We start from the raw sequence: 16041 nt of genomic DNA, 5'->3' as shown, positions 1-16041 counted from the left end.
AGAAACAGCTGGTGCGTCACCAAGAAATGCTGAGGTCAATGGATGTATACACCAGTACATCAACTGTAAGTTTATATATGTGCACATCCTAGATACTGGGTCACAACTATGGGACATGGACACCAGGAAAAAAAGTAGGACTGAATTGAGTGAAATACTCTTTTTTAAGTGCAAAAGACATGCCTGTATCTTTTTCTGTCAAAGAGAGGACCTTTCATATCGGGGTTTCTTTAGAAATGACAATTAGACACATGCAGTACGCTCTATGTCGTGGGTTACATGGTTTCCACTTTAGGCTTCAATATCCCACAGGAAAGAACTTTAGCTCAGTTATTGCATGTGGCATGTGGACAACATTGATAAATAAATATCCAAACATGAAAGTTTGAAATTACAAGTTTCCATAAGTTAACTAGATCGAAGTAGAAAGTGGAAACCGTAACCCACGCAATTTCCAGGTGCAAAAGTTTTTCTTGTAGGTCAAATGTAGCAACTAGCCTTTTGGGCACCCTTTTGGGTTTTAATACATGATAGAAAGATTTAAGTGAGCAAAAAGTTTTCGATCTGTGCTCACTGGGTTTATGTGTATAGAGATAATACTGTCGTGAGTTACATGGAAACCATAGTTTGTAATGTCTTTTATTTCCAAAGAAAAGAACTAAAACTTGATTATTGCAATTTGCATGTGGACAACATTGATAAATAAATATGCAAACATGAAAGTTTGAAATTACAAGTTTCCATAAGTTAACTAGATCGAAGTAGAAAGTGGAAACCGTAACCCACGCAATGTCCAGGCGCAAAAGTTTTTTTTGTAGGTCAAATGTAGCAACTAGCGTTTTGGGCACCCTTTTGGGTTTTAATACATGATAGAAAGATTTAAGTGAGCAAAAAGTTTTCGATCTGTGCTCACTGGGTTTATGTGTATAGAGATAATACTGTCGTGAGTTTCATGGAAACCATAGTTCGTAATGTCTTTTATTTCCAAAGAAAAGAACTAAAACTTGATTATTGCATGTGGACTACATAGATAAATAACTATGCATACATGAAAGTTTGAAATTTTCAAGTTTCCATAAGCGACAATCCTAAATGAGAGAATTAATCGATTGTCGATCGTGCGTTGCAGAAGAATCGAAAATTTCATAATGGCGCCGATCATGAGAACACATGTGCTGCTCAAACTTTGCACCAGATCAAGCTTTAATCAGCAAAATATCGCAAAATTCGTCGATGAATATATGCTACAATTGTCAAAAAAGATTTTACAGGTCTCAAACAGTGAAGATACAGCGTGGTCTGTCGTGAGTTACGTCTCAAAAACCGGAAACGAATACGATTGGGTGGATAAATTCTCATTGTCTATTCACATGACCGGGTCAAACGTCATGAATGGAACTTTCGACGGTGTTCCCGCGATCTCACAACGCGTGTGTGATAGGCAATGCGGGATTTGTCGTCTGCTGTGGCCATGCTTTCGTGGGTTACAGATGGAAACGAAACAAGGGTGGGGTACATTCAAGCGCGATTATAAGCTGAAATAAATTTGTTTCCTACCGTAGTGCTGTGTTTTGAAAACCTAAATGTTGTTGAAATAAATAAATAATGACTTTGAATAACTTTGAGGTTTCCTTTGTTCAGCAGATCGCATTTTTTGATGAAGTTGAAACCGGAAACGACGGTAACCCACGATTACGTGTTTTCTTTGCCGATCAAACTCCCAGAAGTAGAAAAATAGATGTAATTCTTGAGTGTGTATGTCGAGAATAATCCTTCAGCTGACCCATAAACATCACAATAAAATTCACAGAGCTTTATTCTCCATTATGTACAGCTGCAACACAGACTGGTGTATTTTTGTCCCAGTTTTAGGTGCTGTTTTGGGGGCATTTTGGCTAAAAATTAAATCGTTTAAAACCCACAGCAATGTTTGGAAACCCAAACTTGGTTGTTACAGTAAGTCAAATCCATCCCCTTTGACATCAAAGCATCCCCTTTGTCATCCATTGCTCAGAGATATTGTGACAGTCATTCAAAGTTGACAACCCATAGTATTTCCCAGTATCTAGGACGTGCACATATGTTATGATGGTGTTTGATGATATATTTTTTTTGGGGGGGGGGGGGGGGGGGGGTATTCTCAAAGGCTTTGGCTACTTCCTGTGCTCAGTACTTTTTTTGTAGTGCCTGTGAAAATTTTATTTGGGCATATTTTAATTGCTATGGCAGCCCAGGATGGTTGCCAGGTTACAATTGATATTTTTTCCTGAACTAGAGGGGACCACCCTTTTCATGGCTATTAAAATACCCTCTCCCTCTGGGCACCTCAATGGTTAAAAGACACCACCATTATTTTTCCTGTTCTAGCCTTCATCGCCATGTCCCATCGATTTGGAGGAACTGGACATCGACAGGGTGTCGGGATTGCTAGACACCTCTCCAACACGCCATGCAGTTGGCCTGAAGTTCCCCAAAAGCTCAGGTGATTGAATCAAAAAAGTAACTGAAATCAAAAGGACGTTTAGTCTTCAGGGTTTTTGCACCTAAAATAGTTTGTCTGAGCTTACCTTTGACTAAGAGGTCTGAAAGTCATTTGGGCATAATGTCAAACTAGGTGTGAGTAAATGTATTTTTCAATTGACACAGGGCAGGTATATATATGTTAAGCTCTGTCAAATGATACTGTTCGATTTGGTTTTTAGAACTGAAAAAAATCATACATGTGTATTTTTTTGACTTTGCTTTTAAACACCAAGTGATCCTGAAGCTTTCTGCTTTCCAGGTCCATTTGATGATGCTATGTGTGAGTTGTGCAGCGATAGCAATAATTGACTGGCAAATAAGCAAATCTATATTTGTTTTATTTATATTAGCTATGCCGTCGGCGTCGCCAGAGTCAGCGTCGCCAGAGTCACCACCACCACCACCACGACAAAGATTCAGAGCGTTGCCAGTTAGTTCATTGCTTCATTTTTTGCTTGAAGCATGATCCTTTCCGTGCATGTGACATATAGAACAGATCCTAATAGCAGCTAGTGTCTTTTTTTTCTCAAACGCCTTGAATGTTCTCACGTGTTGCTATGGGATTTTTTTGTTTTAGCCTTCATATGACCTCGATGGTGCACCAACACCGCGTGCAACAGTCGCGGTTAAGGCGCCGAGATCAGGTAACTGATTATTCCCTAACAAAATTATGATGTGTCCGCTCACCTTTTACATTTTTAAGTGCCGACAGTTTTGGTTTTGGTGCTTAATGCTTTAGTAAAAATTTTATTTATGTTCATAATTGGTATTCTTTTTCTCAGTTCTAACCACAGCACCCTGCACTGAAGCCTGCAAGGCGAATGTAGATGCCCTGAGGGTGCAGGTCAAGGATCTGCAGGCCAAGGTCACTAGCCTGGAGGCAAGACAGCGCGAGCTGGAGGGGGAGCTGGTGGCCAGCTATGCTACACAAGGTATGTTAGCTGCATACCTGCCAACTGCTACAATTTTTGATGTAGATTGCTCAGATTTTGCAGTCATTGCTACGCCAAGCCAAAAGCTGCTATGCTCAAACAAAAAATGACAAGCATGCAAAATATTAACTTATCCCTCGACAATCAATAATGAACATAACGTAACCAGCCAAGTACTGATGGCTGGGTACCACTCCGTTATGACTCGATGTTGTCCACGTGACTTGCTTAGCCATTTGTGAATTTTGTTGCAAGCATTCGCATATCTGGTGACTCTATAGGCCAATCGTGAATTTGATTAGAATATGCAATGCTCTTGTAAAGTTGTACGCAGATTTAATAATGAAGCTTGCACCGTGTTTGAAGTGGAAATGGGAGGCAGAATAAAACGGAGGAAGCATAAGGGTGGTGAAGATAATGGTACAGGTTCCACGCCGATGCGGACGGATAACTAGTTTCCAAAGAATTCGACGGACTTTGCGTGTATGGGTAATAATGAACTATGTTTAGACGGCTGTAACGTCATAGAGCTCTCAGAATCTTACCAACATTTTTGATGGCATATACATGCGGGGGTGTGCGATTCAAATTTATGATTATGCTAATGCTACACTTAAACACCAATTGCTACTATAAAATTGGGTGAACGTTCCAAAATGCTCCTCACGGGCTCTATTTTCACGGTATTTCACATTATTTTATTTTCAGATGTTGAAAATCACTCCCCACCATCTGGACGCCAGAAGCCAGGGTGCCATTCACCTGCTACAGCCGCTGCACATCATGTAAGTTTACAGTTGTCCTGTCCTTTCTCTATTACTTGATGACATAGTTTTATTGATTTGATAATTGATACTAGTTACCTGATCATTATTGGAGCATCTTTAAGATAAAGGTACATAATGACAATGCAATAGGTCAGAAGCATTAATTAAAGCCTTATATTTTGTAAATTTATACCCTAAAACTTTCATATTGCCTGTGCAGATGGTTGAGCTGGACCCTGGTTCTGGCGTCTTTTGCTACCCTTCCAATTTGATCGAGGCGAAGGGAAAGTCTGGGGACGCCATGCCCCGATACCTGATCAGTGTATTTTACACCACCAACCAGCTGGTTGAAGCAGGCAATTTGTCCGGGACCAATGGGAAACAGGGCCTGGACAAGCGCATTGTTGATGCCATTGTTTGTATGTTTTTTTTCAGTACTGCTCTTCTTTATATTAAATATACTTGAGTTATACATTGATGGAGGGCTTCAATTAAGCTTTGGGAGAGCATCAATCCACTAAGAAGACCGAGAAGTTTCAAATGGAAGCATGTCAATGTTATTGCAATTTAATCCGACAACGTATTTGACATCACATTGCAAAACGTATGGTCTCGGACAATTGATTACCAGTAATTTTTAATGAGTTGGGGCATTCTGACCAATCACGTTTCATTAAAACACCAACTTGATTGAATTACAATTCCTATTGCTCTTGTATCTGAAGTAGACAAAGATGTATTCATATTAATTGATTGCACAAGTGGTATTCTGCTGGTAAAGTTAAAGAAAAGACTTCAAGGTACAGAGGTTTGGATGGATATTAATATTTTTCTTGCAGGCTGTAATTTTAATTATAATTTTGTCTGAACCTGCTGAATATATCATTTCAGCTTACACCTTGGCAAACAATGAGGGCAGCTCGTCCGCGAGGGTCAGGACGGTGCTGCGGAGCAAGCTGTCAGCAGCTATTTGTAAATATCAGAAATCGAAGTAACTGTTATATATTTTTGTGCCAATTGTGCCAGGACCTATGTTTGTTCAGATGTATGTACAGACTTTATTTTCTTTTAGATCTGTTTGATTCTAATATGCCAATTTTTTTTTTTTTTTTCTCTGTGGTATATTTTTATCTAGTCACGTTCTGTTGTATGTACATCAAATTGTTTCTCTCCTAAAATTGGTTTGTGATTTCTAGTCATGCATTTATCTAGTCACGTTCTGTTGTATGTACATCACATTGTTTCTCCCCTATTATTGGTATGAGAGTTCTAGTCATATTTTGTCTGTGGTGTCTTTATGTGATCTCCACCCATGTTCTATGGTATGGACATTTTGATGAGGGTTATTTTTTTTGTGTACTGGGCATATTTCTGTGTATATATTTTTTTCCTTTCTATCCCCCCACCCCCTCTCCCCCCTATCCCCACCCCCTCTCCCCCCCTCCTCTCCCCCCCTATCCCCACCCCCTCTCCCCCCCTATCCCCACCCCCTCTCCCCCACTCCCCCACTCCCCCACCCCCTTTCCCCTCTCTCCCACCCCCTTTCCCCTCTCTCTCCCCTCCCCCCACCCCCTCTCTCCCCCCACCCCTCTCCCCCCCTCCCCCCACTCCCTCCCCCCACTCCCTCCCTCTTCCCCCACCCCCTCTCCCCCACCCCCTCTCCCCCCACTCCCCCACCCCTTTTCCCCTCTCTCTCCCCTCCCCCACCCCCTTTCCCCTCCCTCTCCCCTCCCCCACCCCCTCTCTCCCCCACCCCCTCTCTCCCCCACCCCTCTCCCCCCACCCCCTCCCCGCCCCCTCTCTCCCCGCCCCCTCTCTCCCCGCCCCCTCTCTCCCCGCCCCCTCTCTCCCCGCCCCCTCTCCTCCCCCACCCCCTTTTTTCTGTGGCTATTTTTATAAACCTCTGGGGAAGTATATTATTGGTATACTTTCAGTATATTTTTGGTATACCTCTGCAGCAGTACATAATCAGTATACTAATGGTACATTCTTTTTTCTGTGGCAATTTTTCTAAACCTCTGGGGAAGTATATTATTGGTATACTTTCAGTACATTTTTGGTATACCTCTGCAGCAGTACATAATCAGTATATTAATGGTACATTCTTTTTTCTGTGGCAATTTTTCTTAAACCTCTGGGGAAGTATATTATTGGTATACTTTCAGTACATTTTTGGTATACCTCTGCAGCAGTACATAATCAGTATACTTAAAGTACATTCTTTTTTCTGTGGCAATTTTTCTTAAACCTCTAGAGAAGTATATTATTAGTATACTTTTAGTGTACTTCTGCAGCAGTTCATAATCAGTATACTTATGGTATATTCTTTAACTTCTAGGGCAGTATATTATTAGTATGCTTTCAGTATCTGTGAGGTATGTCTCCAAAGCAGCGATTAATCAGTACAGTTGCAGTATATTTGTGGTACATTTGCAGTATGGATGTGGTATGCTTGCATGCAGGTGTAAAAGTTAATACATATTTTTCTGTTAAGTTGAACACTTATTTGTTTTAAATTTGCATTGTGTGTGTGCATATATAGATATATATACACATGGATTCATGTGAATGCATTGTTATTTTTCTGATATTAAAAGCTGAAGATTGCCACTGCAAATTGTTTTGACTTTTCTCAGTTTTTCTTATTTATAAATGATAGCATATGCCCTAAAACTTCCATGGTGTGCATGTTAACAGCACATATTCAGTATATTTTCAGTACATGTTGATACTTTTAATAGGGAAGTACGTTTTCAGTACTTGGAGGTATATTTTTGGTATCTTTTCAGCATAGTTTCAGCACGGTTCCAATTTGGTACATTTTCAGTACGTACCTTAAATGTGCTGCAAACGTACCAAAATTGTACCTCCTGCAGTACAAAATAAGTATACTGCATTTGGGTAAGGGTGTCCATCATCTTCTCATCCATCCACCCCTTCTTGTTAACCTGCACGACGATCCCCTTCGGAAACTTTTCTTTCGGCATTGTGATTCGCTTGAAAATCACCATCGGCGGAAGCTTTTCACCCGAAGCCGTGCACGACAAAACACAGGTGAAGTGTGTTTTTTCATGTCCCGTTGTTTTCAGTGCCACAGAAGACTCTCCCTTTTTGTTTACTGTGCGTGTCAATGGAAGGTCAAAGGTCAACGGAACCTCATCCATATTTATGATGTTCTGTGGGCCAATCAGATTCTCAGCTACCTGCTCTTGTGCGTAGTTTCGAAATGACATCATTTTCTCCTGGAAGTCTGGCGGCAGCTGTTGGCACAAAGTTGTACGTGCACGCAGTGACAGATCTTTGCGCCTCAAAAATCGGCAACACCAAGATTGACCGCCTTTGAAGTCGTCTATCTTCAGACGTGTTGCAATGGTGCGTGCTTTCAGACGAAGCTGAACAGTTGAAACACCGCGACCATCCGCACGTTGTGTGTTGACCCAGTCCTCCATTTCGTTTTCTAATTGTGGCCAGCGTGCCTTGCAACCACGGAATGCTTTTGTGGATTTCTTGCATTTCACAAGTTCGCCTCGTTGCTTTCGCCAACGCCTAATCATGCTTTCATTGATGCCGATTTGTTGAGCAGCAGCGCGATTGCCTTTTTCAACAGCCAAGTCTATGGCTGCAAGTTTGTAGGCTGCATCATAGGCCTGCCTCCATGTTTTCGGCATCGTGGTTGTACGTTGCTTTGTTTTAGGAGATGTGCGTGTTGCTGTTCTCTGTAGTAGCAATGCGAAGTGATCGATCAAAACCGGTGTATGCCAACCCATTACTGTGTGAGTGTAAGTTATTGTCATGCTTCAAACTTCCGGAAAGAAGGTGAGTGAGTGAATTGAGGTAAACACAGCTGATTCAAGGCCATTACACAGCGGCGATCCAACTTCCGGAAACTAGGTCACTGAGCGAAGTCGGATACACGCCACTGATTCAGAAAAAGTCATTCATAAGCCGCACAGCCTTATAAGCCGCAGGGGTCCATTTAGGAAAAAAAAGTCGAGGCTTATAGGTCGACTTTTACGGTAACTCAAAAAAAGCGGCATCTCGCTTTGCCTGCAAAGCGAGTTCTTGCCTGCGGAGATCCAGCTCCTCCCTCCTCAACTCTCTCTCTGCGTCGGCTTCCCTCCTCCTGAACTCTCTCTCCTCCCTCTCGCTCCTTCTTCTCTCTCTGTCCTCGTCCGCTTGTCGTCGAAAGGCTTGGTACTCTTCCAGCACCCCTCCTCTTCTCTTTCGCCTTATCGTCGGTACTTCATCTGCAATTTAAAATCAATAATGTCACATGCATAACAATTGTGATAATCAATTCAGCTGAAGGGGCCACACGTACGAATGTCAAAGCTAACAAATTTAGTAGTGGACTGGGGCCTGGGCTGACCAGGAAACCTAAAAACAAAAAAGTTATTGAATACAGTTGGGAGTACAAATATGTCCAACCATTAATTCTATGTTTCATTTATGCTTGGTTGTTGTGGGAACTCTGCTGCAACTATCTTTAGTTTTGGCCTGGATATGCAGAGACTATGTCAATGAGAGACTTGCCTTCACCACTGCCGGAAGGCTGGGCCTTTTGCAGATTGCCCAGGGCTGCATCCCGTATTATCCCGTACGAAACGTTCTTATAAGAAATTGGACCCAATTTCATATAAGATTCTTATAAGAGTCTTGTATGACAATTTCATATATGTGGCTTATAGGTATTTTAAATGCAAATGAGGTAAATTCTTATAAGAAACTTATATGAATCATATATGAACCTATAACCTGAGCTCATATAGGTCTCTTATATGAATCTTATATTCTCTTATAAGAAAGCTATAGGTCTCTTATATGAAATGTTCATATATGAGACTTATAAGAATCTTATATGAAACCTACATCTCCCTTATAGGATTCTTATATGTCTCATATATGATATTTATATGTCTCATACTAGACACACGACCTTGACCTACATTTGTGTTTACAAGGGAAATAACACCTGCGTAACCCAATTTAACTGTCTTGACTTTGAATTATAATGAATCCAACTGCAAAATACCTTTTGGTTCAGTATATATACATATCTTTACTGAAGTTGTGTTTATTTTGAGGGCAAAAACAAACAGATCTCTAAATCACTGGTCACAAGAAGAGGAGTAAGACATGCATTGTCCTCTTCAAATCCAATACTTTGAAACTTGAAATTATGAACAAGAAACAACAAACAAGTTACAGCCACAAATAATTTTCTTGAATATGCACAGCTGTCACAGTTTCTTGTTGCTTGAACCAAAGTAGTGCTGGTAAACATGATTTGATCACCTGATGCAGAACCAGAACTGTAAAGTAAAATAAATAATGGAGGGAAATTCTGGATTTTGAATAAAAACACAAACCTGTCAGTGTCAAGCTGTTGGGTTGGTTGGGCTGCCAGCCACCCACAAACATCAGCATGACATAAACATTCTCTTCACATATTCATACATCAAGTCCAATTATTTCTGTAAGAACTTTGCATTTTAGTCCTGCTCTTTCACTGATTTTCTGCTAAACATCCTCACAGAGCTGCTGTCACAAAGATGGCCGTTCAGTCAGGGGGAGATAATGCTCAAGGCAAACCATCCACTTCCTGTTCATATATGAAACATATATGAAAGCCAGTATTGCCAGTAATTCAGCATTGTCCAATATTTTTTCTAAGTCCTGAATTCTCCTATGCAGAAACTAAGTGATGATTCATATAAGAGTCATATAAGATTCATATAAGAAACATATAAGAGAACTATAGGTTTCTGGAAGTGCAGGTTCTCATATATGATTCATATATGATTCTTATATGAATTGGGGTCTTTTTCATATAAGAGACTTATAAGAAACCTATTCCTACAACTGACATACATAGCTTTTTACTTGTCATATATGAAACTTATATGTTTCTTATAAGAAACTTATAGGTTTCTTATATGTCTCTTATATGTTCATATATGTTCATTTCGTACGGGATCTTGGCCTTCTGAATAGAATCGGCCGCCTGTTTGACAGAATAGTTTTCATTAATAAAAAACACATTAAAAAAACATTGTTATGTAACACTGACATGACAAGAACGGTAATACCCTTGTGACTCAATGTCACCTTCACAGTAAGGAATTCGAGGATCAAGACAATGCAGTTTGTTTGTTTTTAAATTATAGAGGGTATTACTGACATTATATGGCAGGGGCGGATCAGTTGCTTTGAAAGGGGGGGTGCACTTTGAATCGCAAGTGAATGTGATGGGCGCAAAGCGCCCGAATTTGCTAGGAGGGTCTGGGGGCATGCCCCCCCGGAAAAATGTTTGGCCAAAGAAGCAAAATGGTGCCATCTGGTGACATTTGAACTTATAAATGATCATAGAATCAGTTTTCCAAATTTTTTTTATTTTTTATTTTTTTGCTGGAGGGGGGTGCACCTGCACCCTGTGCACCCCCCCCCCCTCGTCCGCCCCTGTATGGTACTGGATCTGTTAGAACCACAGCATACTAATTGCGAAGGCCTTAATTTAAAAACAAAGAAACTGCATTGTCTTGATCCAGAACATAATTACTGGATCAGCCAGACCCAAGAAAAATAAGATTTAACGCTAAATAGCAACCTAAGGCAAAATATGTTGGTAGGGGGTGAGGTGAAGTTGCTTGTTCACACCTAAACATTTAATAATCTCTGATTATGGTAACCATGCCAAGAAAAATTGGAAACTCTTTGTTTTTGTGTGCTTACAACCTATGATGCCTATACTCGTCGCGATATAACCTTCGTGGTTGAAAACGACGTTAAACACCAAATAAAGAAAGAAAGAAAGAAATGATGCCTATCACACTCAGCACAAATGCCATTATACAATGTACCTTTGAATTCTTTTTTTCTTTGTTTTCCCGCTCTGCCTCCTCCCGCAACAACAGCGCTTCGTCCAGCGCTATTGTTAGCGCTGTTTCAGCCTCTCCTTCAATTCCAGATCTGAAACAACAACATCAATAACTTTTTGCACAAATTAATGTACTGGTACGTACATGGGTTATTGTTGGATGTACTTAAAGTATTTATACATGTAATACAGTACAAAATATAATAACAATAATTACAAAACCAATAGGCATTATTATATTTTAATACAAGTAATCAATTGGCAACATACGCTTTTAGTTCGTCCACATTGTCCCTCTTCCTTTTCGCCATGAGGAGTTGGCACCTGTCGTTGATCCCCTTGGTAGTCACATCCTCGAGGAGGGGTTGGGCAACCCTGACAGCCTTGGCCACCTTCTCCCAGCTGCTGGTCCAGGGGTTGATGAGGACAACTTGGTCCATCAGGTCGAGGTCGATGTCATTATTATATTGGAAGCGTTTTGCCATGTTGCTATATAAAAACAAAAATATCAACTATAGATACAATCCAGCTAGTACAGTGGAACCACATTTTAAGACCCCTCCATTTAAGTCTCCTAGTCAAGCAGTATGTAAGAAATGTTACGTCCTTTGTACTGGAAACTTGCATTCTCCCAGTAAGGTCATATATTGTACTACGTTGCAAGCTCCTGGAGCAATTTTTTGATTAGTGCTTTTGTGAACAAGAAACAATTAACAAGTGGCTCTATCCCATCTCCCCCCTTTCCCCTATCCCATCTCCCTCCTTCCCCCGTCGCGATATAACCTTGAATGGTAGAAAACGACGTTAAACACCAAATAAAGAAAGAAAGAAATTTAAGTCTCCCCCTCCCCCTCCCTCTGTGAAGCCTTGAATTTGTTCTTTTTTAGATCTTTTGTTCATAACATCAATACGCTTACCCTCCATTCTGAGAAAGAAATATTTTTCTCTGAGTTTTAAGACGTCTTAAACTAGGGGTTCCACTGTAAATGAAATGAAATTCATCAAGTCTTCGCAGCACGTGAATGTTTTGATCAGGTACATTATTGTACAAGTGATGTTATATGTGTGACTGTACTTGCTCGTGTACTACAATAACTACAAGCATTTCATTCTCAGTCGAAAAGAGACATGCTGGCACGTAAACACTTCCTTTTCTTCTAGCGCATTCAACTTTGGGAAGATTCTGTTAACCAGGTCGGATGATTTTTTGCTTATAAACAAAAGTGACATTATTATATATCAAATGAAAGGTCTGATCATGAGAAACAAAACGCAGCAAATTTCAAAGTGATATCTTAATTCGTTCAAAAGTTATGCTTGTTATACTAATATTGGGGTCACGATGATGTGTTGCCAAAATATGAGGACAGGAAGTGTAAGAGCATGGTTATTTTACCCAAAACAAAAGTTATGTTATTATATATCAAACAAAAGGTCTGATCATGAGAAACAAAATGCAGCACATTTCAAAATGATATCTCAAATACATCAAAAGTTATGCTCATTATACCGATCTAGGGATCACAGCAACGATGTCGATGACAAAATGTGACTGCTTTTTGGGGATAGTTGGTGCACGGGACAGTTGGATAATGTAGAGCTAATTCGTCAATGCCATACCAGTTATAACAATATACAGCTGATTCATCAATGCCATAATTTATTTTAAAGAAGATTTTTTTTTCTAGGCATTGAATCTATATATTCTATGTACATTATTGGGTACCAAATACGAAACATCGAATACACATATTTGCTAAAGTTAGAGGGCGCGACAAGGTACAATCAAGCACAGTCAAACACAGCAAAAAAGACTGCAGATGTTGAACAATATACAACACAAGAAACTGCCAACATGAGGTTAAATTAGGAGCTGCAAGTTGCCCTGTCTCCAGTCGTCAATCAGCTTGTATGTGTACACGGCTGGGTCGTCTCCCTCACAGTCATAGATGATGTTGTACCACGCCGGGTAGCCAGGTACCTAGAAAAATACCAGGCAGATATTCAATAGAAACTGTGTTGTGTGTATAACTTTTGTCCAAGAAGTGTAAAGAATGGAAATATGATAAATGTCCTGTTTCCTGTTAAACAATTGTCTTCAACAAGCAAAAATAATCCAAAAAGTGCACACAATGATCACAAGGGCAATACAACAAAGAGAACAGTGAGAATTACGAGAGAATTAAAAGGAATAAGAAATGTGACTGCAATTGTGAATGCATGTATGCTGACGTTGAAGGTCCCGGGGTTGAACGTCCTGATGCTGACGTTGAAGGTCCTGGGGTTGAACGTCCTGATGCTGGCGTTAAATGTCCTGGGGTTGAACGTCCCGATGGTGGCGTTGAAGATCCTGGCTCGAAGTCCATGACCTGAAATAACAATTATTCACTTGGAAATGATGACATGCCAAAAGACTAATTTTGGATATATTGTTTTATGGCGAATAAATTATTATGGAATATAATTATAAGGTGACGAACATTTTTCTGAAATAAAGGCGACCCCCCCCCCCCCATCCCTCCCCCCAACCCACAAATCTCTCTCTCTCTCTCTCTCTCTCTCATGCAACTCTTCCTGTCTCATGCATCTCTCTCTCTCTCTCTCTCTCGCTCTCTCTCTCTCTCATGCAACTCTTCCTGTCTCATGCATCTCTCTCTCTCTCTCTCTCTCCTCTCTCTCTCTCTCTCTGTAAAATATGTATATTGTAATCTAAATGCTTAGTGTTTTTTTCAGGCATACTGCATTGTTTTCTACGTCGGTTACTGAATGTGGCCGTTGCCCCCAGACTCCTGCCCCATTTCAGGGCAAACCTCTCTTATATCTGAGGAAAATAATGAAACAGAGAGAGAGAGAGAGAGAGAGAGAGAGAGAGAGAGAGAGAGAGTAAATAAGCAGCTTACCTCATGCTGTAGTAAGGACGTTGGAAGTCCAGGCACGATCGTTGAGGGTGCAGCCTCTGGAGATCCCAGCACGATTGTTGAGGATGCAGCCTCTGGAGATCCCAGCACGGTCGTTGAGGGTGCAGCCTCTGGAGATCCCAGCATGAGCGTTGAGGATCCAGCCTCTGGAGATCCCAGAGCAGCCTGCAGGTCATCCTCACTTTGCAGTCGTTGAAGAACTTCATTTGGGATGCTGCTTGAAGTAAGCCCGATTTTGGCATCAGCACCGAACAATGCAGCAAATGGTGTTTGCTTTATACCTGAGTGATAGCTATTGTTCTTTTGAAATTGTACAAACTTCAAACCCACTGTCCAGTTTGTTGTGCTGTTGTCGGCCATCCAAGTTGTCATCATGTCCTTAATGTCGGAATTTGCTCTTTCAACAGACCCCTGTGACTGGGGATGTCGGGGCTTCCCGTGGACAAGAACCAAATCAGGCCACAATTCTTTTAGCTCAGTGATGACTTTGGCACAAAACTCGGCACCGTTGTCACTTTGAAGAATTTGCGGGGCTCCGAAGAGAAGGAAAATGTCTAAAAGTTGGTATGCCACCTCTGCTGCTCGTTTTGTTGTAAGGGCTCTAAGCACGCAAAACTTGGTAAGATGTTCCTGGTAGACCATAACCTATGAGTATCCTCCCTGTTTAAGTGACTGATAGTCAATTAAATCCACTTGAGATCTTGATCCAAACGACTTTGACAGGAGAGGCTTTACAACAATGCCTTTAATCGTAGGTCTTCTTTTTTTTTCCTGACACTGAACGCACAAAGACTTGAACAAAGTGACACTGGCCTCTGTTATGTTTGCATACTTTTTCCCAGCCTCTTTCAACATTTTATCACGGCCACCATGGCCAGTGACAACATGGATGCGCTTTAAAACATCGTACATTTCCTCAACAAATATGAAGTGTTTAGGTTGCTCAGTTTCGTCCTTTCGCTTTAGAACGAGTTTGGATACTTGCCCACAGGTAAGAATTTCATACCTTCTTAGAAGGTGCCTTTGATGTTGGGTTTTAGTAGCTGTTGTCGCTGCTGCTTCCTTCACTTCATCTAAAATTCTGTGGTACTCATCTCTGGTCATAAGTAATCTATTTGCTTTGTCCTTATTTTTTAGCACTTCCTCAAGAAATACTTGTTCTTTCGCGTCCATGTTGCTTGATATGAATCACAGACTCGACTGACTTTTTCAATTGAACTGAATCTGCCCGAGGAAAAATCAAAACACAAACACCGACAACAGTTCACGAAATCATTCTGTATTTATCAAGAGAGTGAGTAAAAGTCAAGAAAGAACTCATTTCCAAGCAAAAGATGGTTTTAAAGAATGATCAAAGCTCACTGATATCGAATTTATTTATGATAAAATGTACACGTCTTTCTGTTTGTGTGTTTCAAACTAATCAGGGAATAAGCCAAAAAAAATGATCTCCCATTTCAGGGTACAAGCTAAATCCCTGATTTTTTTAGGGAATAAGCTTACTCCCCAGTTGAAACAGGGAATAAGCCTATTCCCTTAAAATTTAAGTGATTAAGCTTATTCCCTAAATTTTGTTATTCCCTGTAACATATATAACACCAAAAGCATCTACACATACACCCCCCAAAAAAAAAAACCCACACACACACACAAAACAAACAAACAAAAAACTTGTTTAAAAGCCTTAATGTTTACATGCTTTATACCTGTGAAATGACTTTGCCTTGGTAGGACATGCCAGGTCTACCATCTTCTTCACCTCCCTCAAGAAACTTGTGCAGCACCATCTTGCCTACAAGAACGGGGACATTGTCTGAAGGGGGAGCTATGGGAATGGTGAAAGACTGCCTGATGAGAGCCTTGACTTTTCCTGCCAGTTCTTCAACACCACACTCCACTGTTTTCTGATCGACTTTCTTGGTGAACGCGAAGACGTTGGTGAATTCGGTGATGGACTTTTTTTCTTGTTTCAAAAGATGCTGTCGGAAATTGAGCTGTGCTTTGAGTGCGTCTTTTTTCTCCTT

The 16041-nt window shown here is 40.7% G+C and overlaps 1 protein-coding gene and 1 long non-coding RNA gene across 2 annotated transcripts; one reads left to right on the top strand and one right to left on the bottom strand.

Moving 5' to 3' along the window:
- The first annotated feature begins 2145 nt into the window (after window positions 1-2145).
- Window positions 2146-5524, top strand: LOC138946652 (uncharacterized). The gene is made up of 6 exons (XR_011449392.1): window positions 2146-2482; window positions 3101-3167; window positions 3306-3455; window positions 4164-4240; window positions 4443-4641; window positions 5114-5524. It is a non-coding gene; the product is annotated as an uncharacterized lncRNA (long non-coding RNA).
- Window positions 5525-13270: 7746 nt separating this feature from the next.
- LOC138946730 (KRAB-A domain-containing protein 2-like) lies at window positions 13271-14663 on the bottom strand. The gene is made up of 2 exons (XM_070318133.1): window positions 14000-14663; window positions 13271-13468 (listed from the first exon to the last, which is right to left on the bottom strand). The coding sequence occupies exons 1-2, from the start codon at window positions 14657-14659 to the stop codon at window positions 13271-13273; spliced, it is 858 nt and encodes a 285-aa protein (XP_070174234.1). The 5' UTR covers window positions 14660-14663.
- Between the last annotated feature and the right edge of the window lie 1378 nt (window positions 14664-16041).

This window comes from Littorina saxatilis, linkage group LG14 (assembly GCF_037325665.1).
Source record: "Littorina saxatilis isolate snail1 linkage group LG14, US_GU_Lsax_2.0, whole genome shotgun sequence".
Classification (NCBI taxonomy): Eukaryota; Metazoa; Mollusca; class Gastropoda; order Littorinimorpha; family Littorinidae; genus Littorina; species Littorina saxatilis.
This window is presented reverse-complemented; position numbering and strand designations above follow the sequence as displayed.